This window comes from Coptis chinensis, chromosome 5 (genome assembly GCF_015680905.1).
Source record: "Coptis chinensis isolate HL-2020 chromosome 5, ASM1568090v1, whole genome shotgun sequence".
Taxonomy (NCBI): domain Eukaryota; kingdom Viridiplantae; phylum Streptophyta; class Magnoliopsida; order Ranunculales; family Ranunculaceae; genus Coptis; species Coptis chinensis.
In genome coordinates, this window is record NC_141460.1 from 90,442,826 (window position 1) to 90,456,972 (window position 14,147).

Genomic DNA, 14,147 nt, shown 5'->3' on the forward strand with positions numbered 1-14,147 from the left:
AGGTGCACTGTGAGAGGTTCACCATAAAAAAAAAGAGAGAATACGTAAGGTGGAGAGAGTTAACTGTGCAAGTTTATCCACATGAAAAAAATGGAAAAAGATACTGGTAACCAATGTTGTGACTTCTTTGAAGGTGCATGTCAAAGCTACATCTATTCTGTGTTAGCTTCAAATAAAATCTTATGAATGAAAAGAGGTGTTTAGAGGTTGATCAGCTCAGACATGAAACTGAGATTCAGAACATTCAAATTGTAATCTACTTGAGTAAACAAACAAAAAGTAAAAGATATAATGATAGGTAAAAAACGTATTATCCAAAAAAAGTATGTGCGCATTATTATCCAAAAACTGAGATCACTTGTCCTAAAGACGTTCAGGGGCAATTTGCTGATGTAAATGAATCTAAATGGATTATGATAGTTTGTCTACAAAAATAATCCGTAAATGGCAGGTGAATAGGCGAGATCAATCATTAGTGAGGTACCAAATTGGGCAAATCAATTATGGCTAACCGTAGGAGAATTCTTTCCTTTCTACTACGTAGGTGCAACCGTGCAAACTAATTATTACTATTTCGAGTGAAACACAGGTCACACGTGGGCCTGACTGACTGAGTTAGAAGAACCAAAAACAGGCAGAAAAGTTAGAAACTAAAAACTTTCTTCCTCCACTACAAAACATTACAATCTCTCCACTCTCACTTGTCTTCTTACATTTCTTCATTTCAGACTCAAGATAAAAAAAAACAGAGAGAAGATGATTCAACACTGGTGTGCAACTCATTCCTGGACTGCCCCTCGTATTTCAACTTCCAATACAAAAACTTGTCCACTTTCTTCTTATTCTAAACGGTAATCTCCAAGCTTTCAATATTTTTATATCGTAAATTTCTATTCATTGCTTTGTTTTGCTTCCAGAAACTTCCTTCCACTCACTTGCTGGTTCATGAGGTCTCCAGTGCTGAGATGCAACAGAGGTGACATTCCATATTCCATTGTAATATTTAAGACTTTGCGCAAGGCATTATAATCATTTATGTTTCAGGTGTGTCACGGTTCATCATTTTTTGCGACTATAAAATTTTGGCTTGTGTGGTTTGTGTGCATTGTTCTGATAAACTGTAGTTATCATTTGCCAGCAAACTTTGACTTCGGTTCTCAGAGGACATGGTGTAAGACAGAGATCTTTTCAGTTTCAAATGCTACAGAAGCAGGATCATCTAAATTGGGCGTAGAAAATAGTCTAAAGGTGAACAGCATTGCACTTGAAGGACATACGGTTATGAAAATCTTTGGCAATTTGTTCCTGCACAATGTTGGTCTGTTGGATGTGGGTTGATTGATTTGTATTTTTAGTAGTGTTTTCATATTAGCAGGAGCAGACCAATATGAAAAATGGTTGTGATCGGTGTCAGTCGTGTTACCAAGCTAGAAACAGGAATTTATAGCTCAATTTTAATAGCATGTAGCATATTATTTTGCAGCTTATGCAGGGTCGACATGCCGGACTACTTATTGGATTTATGTCATCCTACTACCTATTCAGATTTACGGTGTTAAACTCTCTGCATGCATTGATGAAGATGGTTGAGAGCTTACTTCCCGTAGTACTTGAAGCTTCTATGAAAGGAAGCTTGCCTTTTGCTTGTATATCTAATTCTGTGAATAAACCTGTGCCTCTTCAACTGGATCTGTCCTTGCCACCATTTCAAGGTGTTAGATGGAATTTCGCGCGCCTATTTTATTTAGTGAACAGTCAACTTGACAGAAATATCGCCACGTAAGTGACAGTCAATTCAGTATTGTTTGTATTAACCTTCATATTTTGTTGATCTAGTCAAGAACTGGTGTGCGGTTCTGATTTTTTTTTTTTCTGAGTGGGTATTACCATAACCTTGAAGGATATGTTGCTTTTTGTACTTGGGGAGGCTGGTCCTATGCAATTTTGCTTCTACATTGTAAATCTCTTTTTGGTTAATTGTGCTCTTAAGTCCTCCACATAGTTATTTGAATCTTTTAGAAAAAGATAAAATTTTTGGCTTGATTCAAGTTTTTAAATTCTAAGCTAGGAAATTTGTGATTCTTCGGATCGTAACTTACACAATTTTCAAAGTGTTTCCTGCTACGATTAGGCTAGTGTTAGCTTTTTTGCGTGTACAGCTCTACTTACTAGTATTTCATGCTCTCTTTTAACTCCAAGGCCTCTACTTATATATGTCCTTCTAGTAGACCTGATCATTCACATTGGTGTTCATTCAGGTTCTTTCTCGTGCTCTTCGTAGCATGCTTCTCATTTGTAATTATTGGAGGTTTTCTATTTTACAAGTTCAGGTAATTATCTTTCATATGACATAACTGACAACAAGAGGATTTTAGTTTACTTGCCCTTTAGCACATTTCCCCTTTTCTGATTTCTCTTCTTTCATTGTCTCTACACCGAGATGGTGCATCTAGTTCTGGTATGTTTCTTCTAATTAGGAAAGTTTCTTTGTCAAATAACTCAGGAATCATTCACAACCACTTGAGGACTGCTTTTGGGAAGCTTGGGCCTGCCTATGTTCATCATCGACTCACTTAAAAGTATGCATTGTTATAACAGGAAGATGTTGGCATTCGTGATTTGTAAGTTGACATTACTTTTCTATTGATAATATCACCGTTTTCTTATACCGCAGCAAAGGACACGTGTTGAACGTATTCTTGGTTTTGTCCTTGCTATATGGGGCATATTATTCTATTCCCGCTTACTCAGCACAATGACAGAACAGTTCAGGGTAATAAGCTTTTATTAGTACATTTCTCAAAAAAGAATTGTTTCTCTAATAACTTTAGAATGACATCTTATGTTTACGATGACAGAGTAATATGCAAAAGGTCAGGGAAGGAGTACAAATGCAAGTTATGGAAACAGATCATATTATCATATGTGGAGTAAATAGTCATCTAAGCTATGTACTGAAGCAGCTAAATAAGTATCACGAATTTTCAGTCCGTCTAGGTACTGCCAAAGCTAGGTAATAAGATCTTGATTCATATATTATAGTGAATGAATTGCTTGACCAAGTATCTTCCATGATTCAGTTTTTTAAATTCTTTGCATTTTATACAACAGGAGGCAAAGGATTCTTCTCTTATCTGATATTCCAAGGAAGCAGATGGACAAGATTGCAGACAATGTCGCGAAAGATCTAAAGCATATTGATGTTCTTACCAAGAGGTAAGGGTGGAATTCGAGCTAATCAAGCCGAACTTCACTATTCTCAAGCTTGGCTCGTTTATTAAGTGAGCTTTGAAAAAAGCTCAAGCTTGGCTCATATAATATATGAACGAGCCCGAGCTGAGCCTAGCCCGAGTAGTTTGCTTATCGAGCCGAGCTTCATCAAGCTTGTTTGTTACATGAGCTATAATATAGGCTCAAGCTTGGCTCATTTATTAAATGAACGAGTTCGAGTCGAGCTAAACGAGCCGAGCCCGAGCACGACTCAAATTCCAATTCCCCCTTACCAAGAGGTTGCTCCATTTATCTCTGTTGTAGTGCCTAATTCTGTGGTGCATGGGGTTTGGTGCTCCCACCAGGTGTATAACTTTTCTACTTTGGTAGCGTTTCATATCTACAATTCGTCTGAAGAAGGGAGGACCTCATTCTACCCCAAGTTCATTGTCAGAACATTATTAAATAAACTTTGTTTTATTCAGTAGTTTTTTTTTTTTTTTAATATCTTTAAAGGCAAACAAAATTTCATTGATGTAAGTGACTTGCACAGCAAGCAAGAGATGGAATTTACAAACTTCCATCTCACTCTCCCTTAGCAAGTCACTAAGGGGAGCATGACAACCCAAATCAATTGTAAATGCTTTTGTTAATCACTCTTTGTTCATTCTATTGGTCTCAGTTGTAGCAAATCTTGGTTCACTGTGTCTTACTCGTTTTTTTGGCTTCTTCAGTTGCAGCCTTAGCTTGACAAAATCCTTTGAAAGAGCAGCTGCTGATAAGGCACGTTCTGTTATTATATTGCCTGCAAAGGGAGATAGGTAAGATTTGAACCTAGAACAATTTCTTTTTGTGTTTACTTGAAGGGCTCTGGGCCTCTGCCTGAAGACTCTTAAACCAGTTTGAAAGTCATATATTAGTATTGTCTCTGCGAACCACAACTCCAGTTAATAGAGGTGATTATTTTTAATCAAAGTGTGGACTTCTCAAGGCAAGAGTGACAATTTTAACCCTGTGAACTTGATGGAAGTCTTAAACTTAAAACAAATTATCTATCTTTTAGTTTTAGGTGATTTTAGAAGTGTGGAAAGGTACAGCAGCTTCAGCCACAAAATAAAGCGTCTTCCAATTGAATAGTTAACTTCTATATAGAGCTAGTATGCGAACAAGTGGTTATGTACAATTTCAAACCAAACAAATGATATGCTTCCTTGCGAAAAGTTAAACTAACATGTATATAACTAATATAAGTAATGAAGATGTTACTGAATCTTAACAGGAGTAGGTTACATTTAAGTTCTCTCTCAAATCTTCGAACTATATTTGGTGGTCATATTGTATCTTCATCCAAACCGTGGTCTTCAACATGTACTGTGAGTTTTTAACATCTATGAAATTGATGTTGACATGAATGCATTTCATTTTCTATTAGCTCTTCAAGCTCTTCCAGAATAGGCAGAGTTTCTTTATTACCCTTGGCCAGGACGATTTTCACTCATCTTTTATGAATTATTGAGGTTAAATAGTTTCATAAAAAAAAAATCGTTTATGATTCTCTATGATTCAGGTATGAAGTTGATACAGATGCATTTCTCTCTGTATTGGCCCTTCAGCCTCTCCCAGAAATGGCTGCTATTCCCACCATTGTTGAGGTATGCTACTAAGGGTATGGCACTTATGTCCCTTCTTTCACTGATCTACAAAAAAAAAGTTGTCTATACTTTTCATGGATGGAACCAAAATAATGTGTCTAAATTCTAATTGTAGGTTTCAAACTCCAGTACATGTGAGCTTTTGAAATCCATTTCAGGGTTGAAGGTTGAGCCAGTTGAAAACGTTGCATCGAAGTTATTTGTTCAATGCTCTCGGCAAAAGGGGCTCATAAAGATCTACAGACATTTGCTTAATTATCGAAGTATGATATCCATTCCAGATCAGGCAACTTTTAGATTGTAATTATCCTGTTTGTCTTAATGAGCACTAGATTTCATGGGTAACTAGGATACACTTCTGCTTGTTTAACTTTTATGTACTTGTGAATTTTATATTATTTTTCCAATTTATCTCATTTATATACCTATGAAGCACGTATACTAAGTACATCTCCACTTTCCAGTACAACATTTGACATACGTTGGTGAAGAGTCATATTCTTTATGAGATCTTGAGGAGTACTTGCAGTAGATATATATGCTTCTAGATATTGTGTTGTAGTTAATTTTTGGCAAAATGTAATATGCTTCTAAATCTTGAGCTAATATTGAGCTGGCTTGTTGAGTTGGAAACTCTTGCTGTGCTACACTTTTTCAGATTGGCAGAATCTGACCTCTAAATTCTGTGAGATGAGCGTGTTAAGGGGTGCCGACCTGGTTGTGATGCCTTTGTTTGGATGCCGATTTTATGTACACCCTGTCTTGGATGTATGGTTATATACTTATATGATTTCTCCACCAATAAAATTTTCAATTAAAGAAGCACTTCTGTAAATCAGAGTTTCAGTTTTTCATATATGTTATTTTGTTTGATGGGTGAAATTTATGAGGGTGGTGGGGTGATTTTGATGTTGAACCAGGTCTGTGGCAATACCCACGAAACTTTTGAGTAGTCTATCTGGACCTAATACTCTAAGAGACTCAGATCTGTCCAGACAGTTAAGCTGACTACACTATACATTGAAAAAACAAGAACAAAATAAAATATGGCGCCATTCATTCAATCGATAATATTCATTTGAAGTAGTTCTACATTTTGCTTTCATTCCTAGAATTCAGACACAACACAACTTGTTACGTTCACTTAATGGGAGCAGTGCTGTTTCTAATCGTTGAAGCTTTTATTGTATTGTGTTGGCTAGAAAGGTTTCTGAACAGGCACTGTGCATGCTTAAAAACACTCGTTTACCGGAATGTCCTCGCTAAACGCTTTAGAAACCAGTCCAAATGCCACACTCCGTTAATGTGGATTACATAAAGGTAATCCATCTGTAACCACTCAATAAGTCCAATCCCAGACTGCAACCAACGTAGCAAGGAGATAATTTTACTTGTTATAGAAGCTGTCTCAACTCTAGACGTGAAAATGATACTGTCAGTAAATGGTTACTGTACGATGTATTCATCCTATTTTGATCTATCTTTTGTGTAAGGTGTGGCCAATATGGTCGGCAGTCAATGTCATGATGAGTTTTTGTACACTTGAGATTACTAACAATGTTTCTCTCATCTAGTCATTTCATCTGTAATATCTGCGAATTTTCTAATGCTTGATTTTTTACTTTCTTCAGAGAATGTATTCAATCTTTGTGGCTTTCCTTATCTAGCAGGACTTAAATATAAGACTATAAGACTTGGTTTCAAGGAGGTTTGTTCCTTCGTAATCTAGTCACTGAATACAAAGCGATTTTTGGTTTTATTTGACTGATACTTCTTTTATATTTGTTCACTTGCAGGCTGTTGTTTGTGGTCTTTATAGAAGTGGGAAAATATACTTCCACCCAAATGATGAGGAAGTACTGGAGCAAACTGATAAAGCAAGTTATTTTGAATTCTCTAGCAATATTTTAGCATCAGACTGCTCTAATTACACAGACAAAAGTAGTACCGGTAGATTGAATTTTGAGGATATGCATAGTTTCAAAGTTATTGGTTGGATTATAATAAAACCCCGTTGCAAGGTTTGAAAGATTACTAAAGTTTGTGCATGCTTTTTCTTTTTCTTTTTTTTTGAAAGCTATTTTGCGTAGCATGCTCAAGCTGCACAAAAGCATCCCTTATCTGCGTAATATGCTCTGTGGGATGTGTGGCATAAACATGTGAGGTTATCAATAGTACCTAAGGCTGCAACTTTCTGCATTTTAAAGCTATGTTAGCTTAGACGCATGAGCATCCTGATTGTTCTGTCTATATATGTCAATATGTATTTCAATGATTGTGCAAGTCTTCCCTTAATATATTTACACTGACAAAAGAGAATGCTGTAGCTGTCGAATAAATTTGTTAATTGCTAAAATTCATGAATTGGAAGACATTTTGATGCCAGCATCTTTGTGTCTGATATGAAATGCATTTTAGGCGAGATAGCTTGTAAGAGAAAATATTGGAAAGATGAGTTTCATGATAGTGGTTCCTCTCCCCCCCCCCCATCTTGGAAATTGAATGGAGTTCCCAATGAATATCAATTATTCGGTTCCTGAAACTGCTTCAATCTTTTCACATAGGTTTTGTTCATTGCACCTGTAGATGGGAAAAGAAAGCCACAGATTGTGTTTTCCAACGTTGTAGATGGAGAAACTCTTACCTCTTCAGATCCTTTAATCTTAGAAAGTACTGATTACTCTGCTGAACATGTCATGGAATTGAAAAAGGAACGGGTAGTTAACACTGTTCAGCAACCTCTAAAATCAGGTTCAAAGGTATTACTTCATTATGTACGTACTGACTCATTTATCGTATGCTTGGAAGATATGTGAAGGAATTTTTTCTTATAAATTGTGCGTGTATGTAGGCATCAGATTTGAGTTTTGGACCAGAGCGCATACTTATGCTTGGATGGCGCCCAGATGTTAATGAAATGATCCGTGAATATGAAAATTATCTTGGACCTGGAAGCATACTGGTATGGTCTTAAAGTCACTAAATGATCTTCTTGTTGTGTCCTGTGAGCATTTGCACCTCTACATCACAAGGCTTAGTTTGATTTATGAGTGATATGAGGAACGCAAGTTTGTTTACCTGTTTCGTAAATTTATTTACATCTTATGTGTTAGAAGCTCTTGATCACTTTATATATGGAAAAAGCATCTGTGTCTATTGCTCTATTATCCACATGTCCACTTCTGCTCTTCTGGTTTAGTTTTCTTTCACCAGATTTCGTGTTAGCTAGTGTTATAAGGTGGTCATTGAAGAACAAAAATACCATACTTGCAACGAAGTAGTGAAAGTACTCCTATGAAAAAGGGAAATTACATACTATCCAGTGTTTCTGTGCTACTATGTGCATACAGTAGCTGCTCTCCTTTGGGTGATGTTCCTGCGAACTTAAATCATTAATTGCTATTATCTTATTGTGGCTAGGTTTTGAGATCATAATATTGTTATTGGTACTGTGTCACTATATTGTCGTATTTAATAGTAGGTAAGTTTTTATGGTCATTGTAGAAACAAAAATATTTGGCGACATTCAGATGCTGAAATTTGGAAGGCAGTGGGGTAGTAGTGTCGACGAACAGCAGAGGAGAATTCTGGAATTAAATGGATGATAGGGAGAAGAGGCTGGAGGAGGAAAGAGTAGATATGTGGGCGGAAGGTAGGAAGGAGTTTGATGATATTGAGGATGACGAAGATTAAGCCAAATATCCAGCGAGGAATTTGAGGAGGGGATTGATTTTGAATAATGTGGAAGCTGGAAAAATGGTGGAGGGAGGAACAGAGTGGTGGAAGCAGCGGGATGAGAGATGGGGGGGGGTTATGTTCCTGGTGTCAGTACCATGGATTTGTGCTGCATTAATGCTTGCCCTTATTGCTGTTCTTGTTTCTTTGTGATCTTTCTTGTTGCTGGGTTGGTTAGTATAATGGGTTAATCAGGGATTATTGGGTTTACGGTCCTAGAAGATTAGTTTCTGGGATAATTTTCTTGCTGTTGATGTAGTTTGAACGATCATGTGTTCATATCAATACATAATCTTTTTCCAATAAAAAAAAGTTGAAGAACTAAATCTTAAACCTAGAACATTTTGTTCATAGTTTTTTCTTCCTTATTTTGAAGACTAGAGCTATAACAATCATAAGACCTAATGTTCTAGTTCATGGAGAAAAGTTTTTGGAGAGGAGTTTTAGTAAACTTCATTAAGTTGTTTTTCTGGGGACGGTTATAGGAACTCCACCTTATGTAGATTTTGAAAGAACTCCACCACCAAAAAAGTGGACTTAATATTCTAATCTGTATGCATAAAGTATTCTCATGTTGTTTTGGTTACATTTGTAATTTGCAGGAAATTTTATCTGATGAGCCGTTGGAAGAGAGAGTCAAGGCTACTATGCTTGTGGGTCAAGATAAACTGAAAAACATACGGGTCTCTCATAGGGTATTGTCTTTGTTGTACCTTTTTATGTCACTAACAAATTCATTAAATTGTAGTCCTTTAGTTCAGCTCTTACATTTTGGGCAGATTGGGAACCCCATGAGCTATGATGTCTTGAAGGAAGCCATACTGGATATCCAAAATTCTTTCAAGAAGCAGGAGGAAGTTCCCTTCTCCATTGCTGTCATATCAGATACGAAGTGGCTTCTTGGAGGTAATTATTTTGAGTATTTTTTGTAGTCTGGAAGGAGCCTTGGATTGACATATTCTTTTTGCAGATCCATCTAGAGCAGACAAGCAGGCTGCATATTCTCTTCTTCTCGCTGAAAATATATGCAATAAATATGGTGTGAAGGTACATGTTTCATTTTAAGCGGTGTCAATCATCATTCCAAAGTATAGCTCATGCCAAGTACATGCTAATTAAAGGCTCGATGCATAACTATGTATCTCAACAATCATATAACTATGATCCTGGATTATCTCAAAATATATTAGTATGTGTATTAAGTTGAGAAATTTAGTATAGTCCCACAAAAGATGTTAAAAGCCCTGCAGTATATAGTATAAAATGTTCATGGGCCTCTCCACTCATCACCAATTGGTTGTGTGTTGGATTCTGTGGTTACTCCATTCCAGTTTGTTTTGATTTGGATCCTCCAAATTTAGGATGGTATAATATCAGGATATTGTGTTTGGCCCAATAGCCATTGTACACAAAGTCACAAAATCAAGTTAATCCACGTGTTTGGCTCAAGTTATGCCACATGTGAGGGGCACATTGAGATGCAGTCCCATATTGTTCTTTTAAAGCGTTGCATCACAATATTTAAAGTCCTGGGGAGCTCCATTAATTTCGAATTGGTTTTAAGTTGGATGCTCCAAATTTAAGAATGATTTGTCTTAAAACGTAAAAAAGATCAAACAATAGCTGGATATATATATAGATGACATACTGTGGTGCGACATGTCCTAGCACATAGCCATATATAGATCGGACTCTTTATTTTGTACATAGCCATGTTAGTTCAAAGCTTCCCCTTCTATATAGAGAATATGCACCAGATTGAAATGTAATGAAGAAAAAGAAAAAAATACCCCACTACTTCTAACACTTTCCACATCTCATTAAATTATATTTCGTTTTATTCTCTTAAGTTCCATGTTTCAAAGTCTTTTAGGTCTTCACAGTAAGCTTAGTGCAGCAACCACTGCCTCACAGAAAACAAATTTGTAATATAATTTTAATTGCAAAAGAGAGTCAGTGGGTCACAAACTTGTAGCTTATGGTTTTTAAAAGGAGACACATTCATGTGTTAGCATGTAAGTATCTGTGTCTTTTATGTAGTAAATTTGCGAATCAATGACTGCAGGTTGAAAACTTAGTTGCTGAAATTGTTGACACAAAATTGGGAAAACAAGTAATTCTTTCCCTATCCAATTAAGTTTCGAAAGAGATATATTTATTTCCATGTTTATGGTATTAATAAAATCTGTATCTTTCTATTGCAATGGAAACAGATTACAAGGATTAAGCCATCCCTGACATACATTGCGGCAGAGGAAGTAATGGGCCTCGTCACTGCTCAAGGTCTTAAATTTATTAGTGTTTTCCGGGGATACACATAGAAAATTGCGTATATAACTTTGTTGGTATCTGGGTATATATGCATCCAAATTAGACGTACGAAGTCAGATTTAAACTAAAATTACTTGTTATATGACAGTGGCAGAGAATTGTGAGCTGAATAAGGTCTGGAAAGATATTCTCAATGCAGAGGGAGATGAAATTTATGTCAAGGTGAACTCTATCACAATGTGGTTGTTGCATAAATATTTTAAAAGTGAATGAGATTTTTATCAGTATGTAAACATAGAAAACGATTGCACTGGGTCATGTAACAACTGTAGATATTTTGGCAAGTTTTATTTTGAGATGAAATACTTATATGGATCTACATCTTTAATTTGTTTCCTTTATCTCACAAAATGAGTTGAATCCAAACTACTTTGCGCGATATTAGTTGTAATAATGATTTCAGGAGCTGCACTTGGTATGTGATATAGATAAACCTAATATTTCTCTTTTTCACAATAGGCAGAAGTAAAAGAGAGTTAAGATTGTTCTTTCTACCAAAAAATCTATATTTAATAGTCTTGTAAGCACACAAGCTCCAACACTTGCCTTAGGTAGCTAACAATCCCACATGTTACTGATGCCTTGCAAGTATCTGTTTTTCCTTGCAGGATATCTGCCTTTATATGAAAGAAGGGGAAAATCCATCATTTTTGGAGTTCTCCGAGCGAGCAAATTTGAGGCGAGAAGTTGCCATAGGTTATGTGAAAAACAACAAGAAGGTAGACTTTCTACTTGTTAATTTAGTTTTTTCCCTTTTATCAAAAGACAGCTCTCGATCTGATCTCTATTCAATTGACATGCTTTGTCGTGACAGGTTATAAATCCAACTCCCAAAACGCAGCCCCTCTCCCTTGAAATGTTTGATTCACTAATTGTAATATCAGAACTTCAATTGTAACGGCCTAATTAGTATATATAAACTATAAAATGTATGTCTCATTTATCCTTTTTTTTTTCATCGATGTATGCCTCATTTGTTATTTGTCAGAAGCTGCATACGAGCCATGTAATAACTTCTTGACCAGGGACCCATCAAGCTTATTTGCGGGTATGATCCTTCCCTGTGAAGCTTAATTTTTCGTCATGTAGAAACTTCTTGTCCAGAAAAGGGAAACGAAGCTGTAGATACTAGAAAAATCACACGAAGCTCATGAATAATAGTCCGGCGGTCTTCAACAGCCAAACAAAAGTATTGTCTTTCTTTTGGACAGTGTTGCTTCTATTCTAGTTGAACTGTGAGAATACCGAAGGTGTAGAGAGTTTAACTGTGCAAGTTTATCCGCATGAAAAATGGAAAAAAGATACTGGTAAACAATGTTTGATAAACTTCGAAGGAATTGTGAGCTGCAAATAAAATCATATGTAAGAACAGAGCTTAGAGGTTGATCAGCTCAGACTTGAAACTAAGATTAAAGACATTCAAATTTTCATATGCTTGAGGAAACAAACCAAAAAAACTAAGGAAATAATGATATATGGACAAAACGATATGCACACTTAAAATTAAAATTTGAGATCACATGTCCTAAAAGTTCAGGGGAAATTTACTGAAGTAAACGAAGCACAAGGTTGGAAAAACAGAGGGACTCTGCAACCCGAACTGACTTGTTTACGCGAAGTAGGAAAATAACACGTTTACTGGGGAATAATCCGCGGCAGGATGCACATCTTGCAATCGGCGGCAGACATTTGATTGAAATAGGTGCAGTGTGTGCAAGACCACCATCTATCAGTGTCTACATCACTCAGGCCATTCTCCAGTGCTTGAACCAGGTTTTCAAAGTAATCCTTGGTCACGCGGGTCAGACCAGCTAGCTTTATACGAAATGCGTCGAAACCTTTTATATGCTCAGCATTAAGGTACACTTGTAAATCCTTCTCTGCACACTCATGAAGACGTTCTAACCCAGACTCAGCTTGTCCCTGAAGGAACTCAAACAGCTGCCTTTTAACATCTTCATCTTCGGGTAGATAATATCCATACGCATAGGTCCACTTGAGAACGCGCCTGCATTCAATTATCTGTAGCCAGGCATCTGTTATAAACGTGAGCTGTGTTTCTGGTGTGCATTGTTTGTTACTTAGATTCTCCATATGTTCAGTTTGCATTATATTTAAATCCACAATTGCCTTCTTCCTGGAAGAATGGTTGGCTGCCCATCTTTCATAGTAATGACTATATCTATCTAACAACTTTTTAGCCATCTTTCTTTTCCTCTCAATTTCTTTATTCTTTCCTGTCCCATCATAACGATTGCATGTAGGGTGGTTTGACCAATCACTAAGGCACAACCAGCAAAATTGGAATTTACAAGGATATCTGCAGGTCATATGACTGCAACCCTGGTTTTTCTGAATAGGCCGCTTGCATTTTGGACATGCCTTGGAGTTGGCTAATATCCAATTCACATTTTCAGACTCATCCTTATTCTTCAAGGTCCATTTAGACACAGTGCTGCAGTCCACTGGACGATGAGCATCCTCAGTACAATTCCAACAGAAACTGAATGTGCAATTGCATGAAACATCATAGCTCTCAGTATCAACTGCCAATTCAACAGCATAACCACAGCCTGCCCCAGGGCACCATTTCATTGTTTGATTTCCTTCAACGTAGGATCCAATAAAATAACGGGAATATTTCTCCTTACCGTCCTCCGAAACCAACCTATTGATCATATCTTCTCCAACGGTAGCACCACATGGGGGATCAGGACATCGCAACATCAAACATCCAGAGCCATCTTTGATTGATGTGCTAATATAACTGTTCCAGCATGACACACAAAACAGATGACCACACCCAGCAGCAGGCATCCTACTACGAGTATACTCTTCAAAACAAATCGCACAAGTCACTTTATTAGAACTTTGATAATGAACTATCGGTTTCTCAAACAATCCAGCAGCTGTTCGGACTTTTTCTTCATCAGCAAACCAATCATCTTGCAACTTGTTAACACTCCACTTATAGTGAAGCAACAGAATGGTAGCCGAAACTCTCGTTATCGAAAGCAGACTTGAAATCTTAGTAATATCATCCTCTTGACGTTGTTGTATATCATCCTTGTTCAATACAATATACTTCTTCCGATGAATTGTTGTGGTCTCATTTGAATCCTCATTATAAACTCCATTACCATCATCATCATCATCATCATCATCATACTCATACTCATACTCATAGGAGAAGTCATCCATGTTGTCTTCAGAATCCAT

General features: G+C 36.7%; 1 protein-coding gene and 1 pseudogene across 4 annotated transcripts; one reads left to right on the forward strand and one right to left on the reverse strand.

The window, feature by feature from the left end:
* Positions 1-646: 646 nt before the first annotated feature.
* LOC147499961 (putative ion channel POLLUX-like 2) lies at positions 647-12,020 on the forward strand. 4 transcript variants are annotated; one of them, XM_086561706.1, is made up of 24 exons: positions 647-851; positions 918-976; positions 1,139-1,329; positions 1,484-1,779; positions 2,259-2,330; positions 2,504-2,579; positions 2,675-2,773; positions 2,859-3,013; positions 3,112-3,216; positions 3,945-4,031; positions 4,778-4,862; positions 4,978-5,125; positions 6,494-6,570; positions 6,659-6,739; positions 7,427-7,636; positions 7,714-7,824; positions 9,200-9,292; positions 9,377-9,503; positions 9,568-9,644; positions 10,663-10,710; positions 10,811-10,880; positions 11,017-11,090; positions 11,537-11,647; positions 11,743-12,020. In XM_086561706.1, exons 1-24 carry the CDS (start codon positions 757-759, stop codon positions 11,824-11,826), a joined length of 2,631 nt encoding a protein of 876 aa, XP_086417832.1. In that variant the 5' UTR covers positions 647-756; the 3' UTR covers positions 11,827-12,020. The 4 variants fall into 4 exon arrangements, with proteins under 4 accessions (XP_086417832.1, XP_086417833.1, XP_086417834.1 ...); XM_086561707.1 differs by having other exon boundaries at positions 648-851; positions 7,427-7,621; XM_086561708.1 differs by having other exon boundaries at positions 648-851; positions 1,139-1,248.
* A 391-nt stretch (positions 12,021-12,411) lies between these two features.
* Positions 12,412-14,147, reverse strand: LOC147499962 (putative E3 ubiquitin-protein ligase ARI7 pseudogene; annotated as a pseudogene).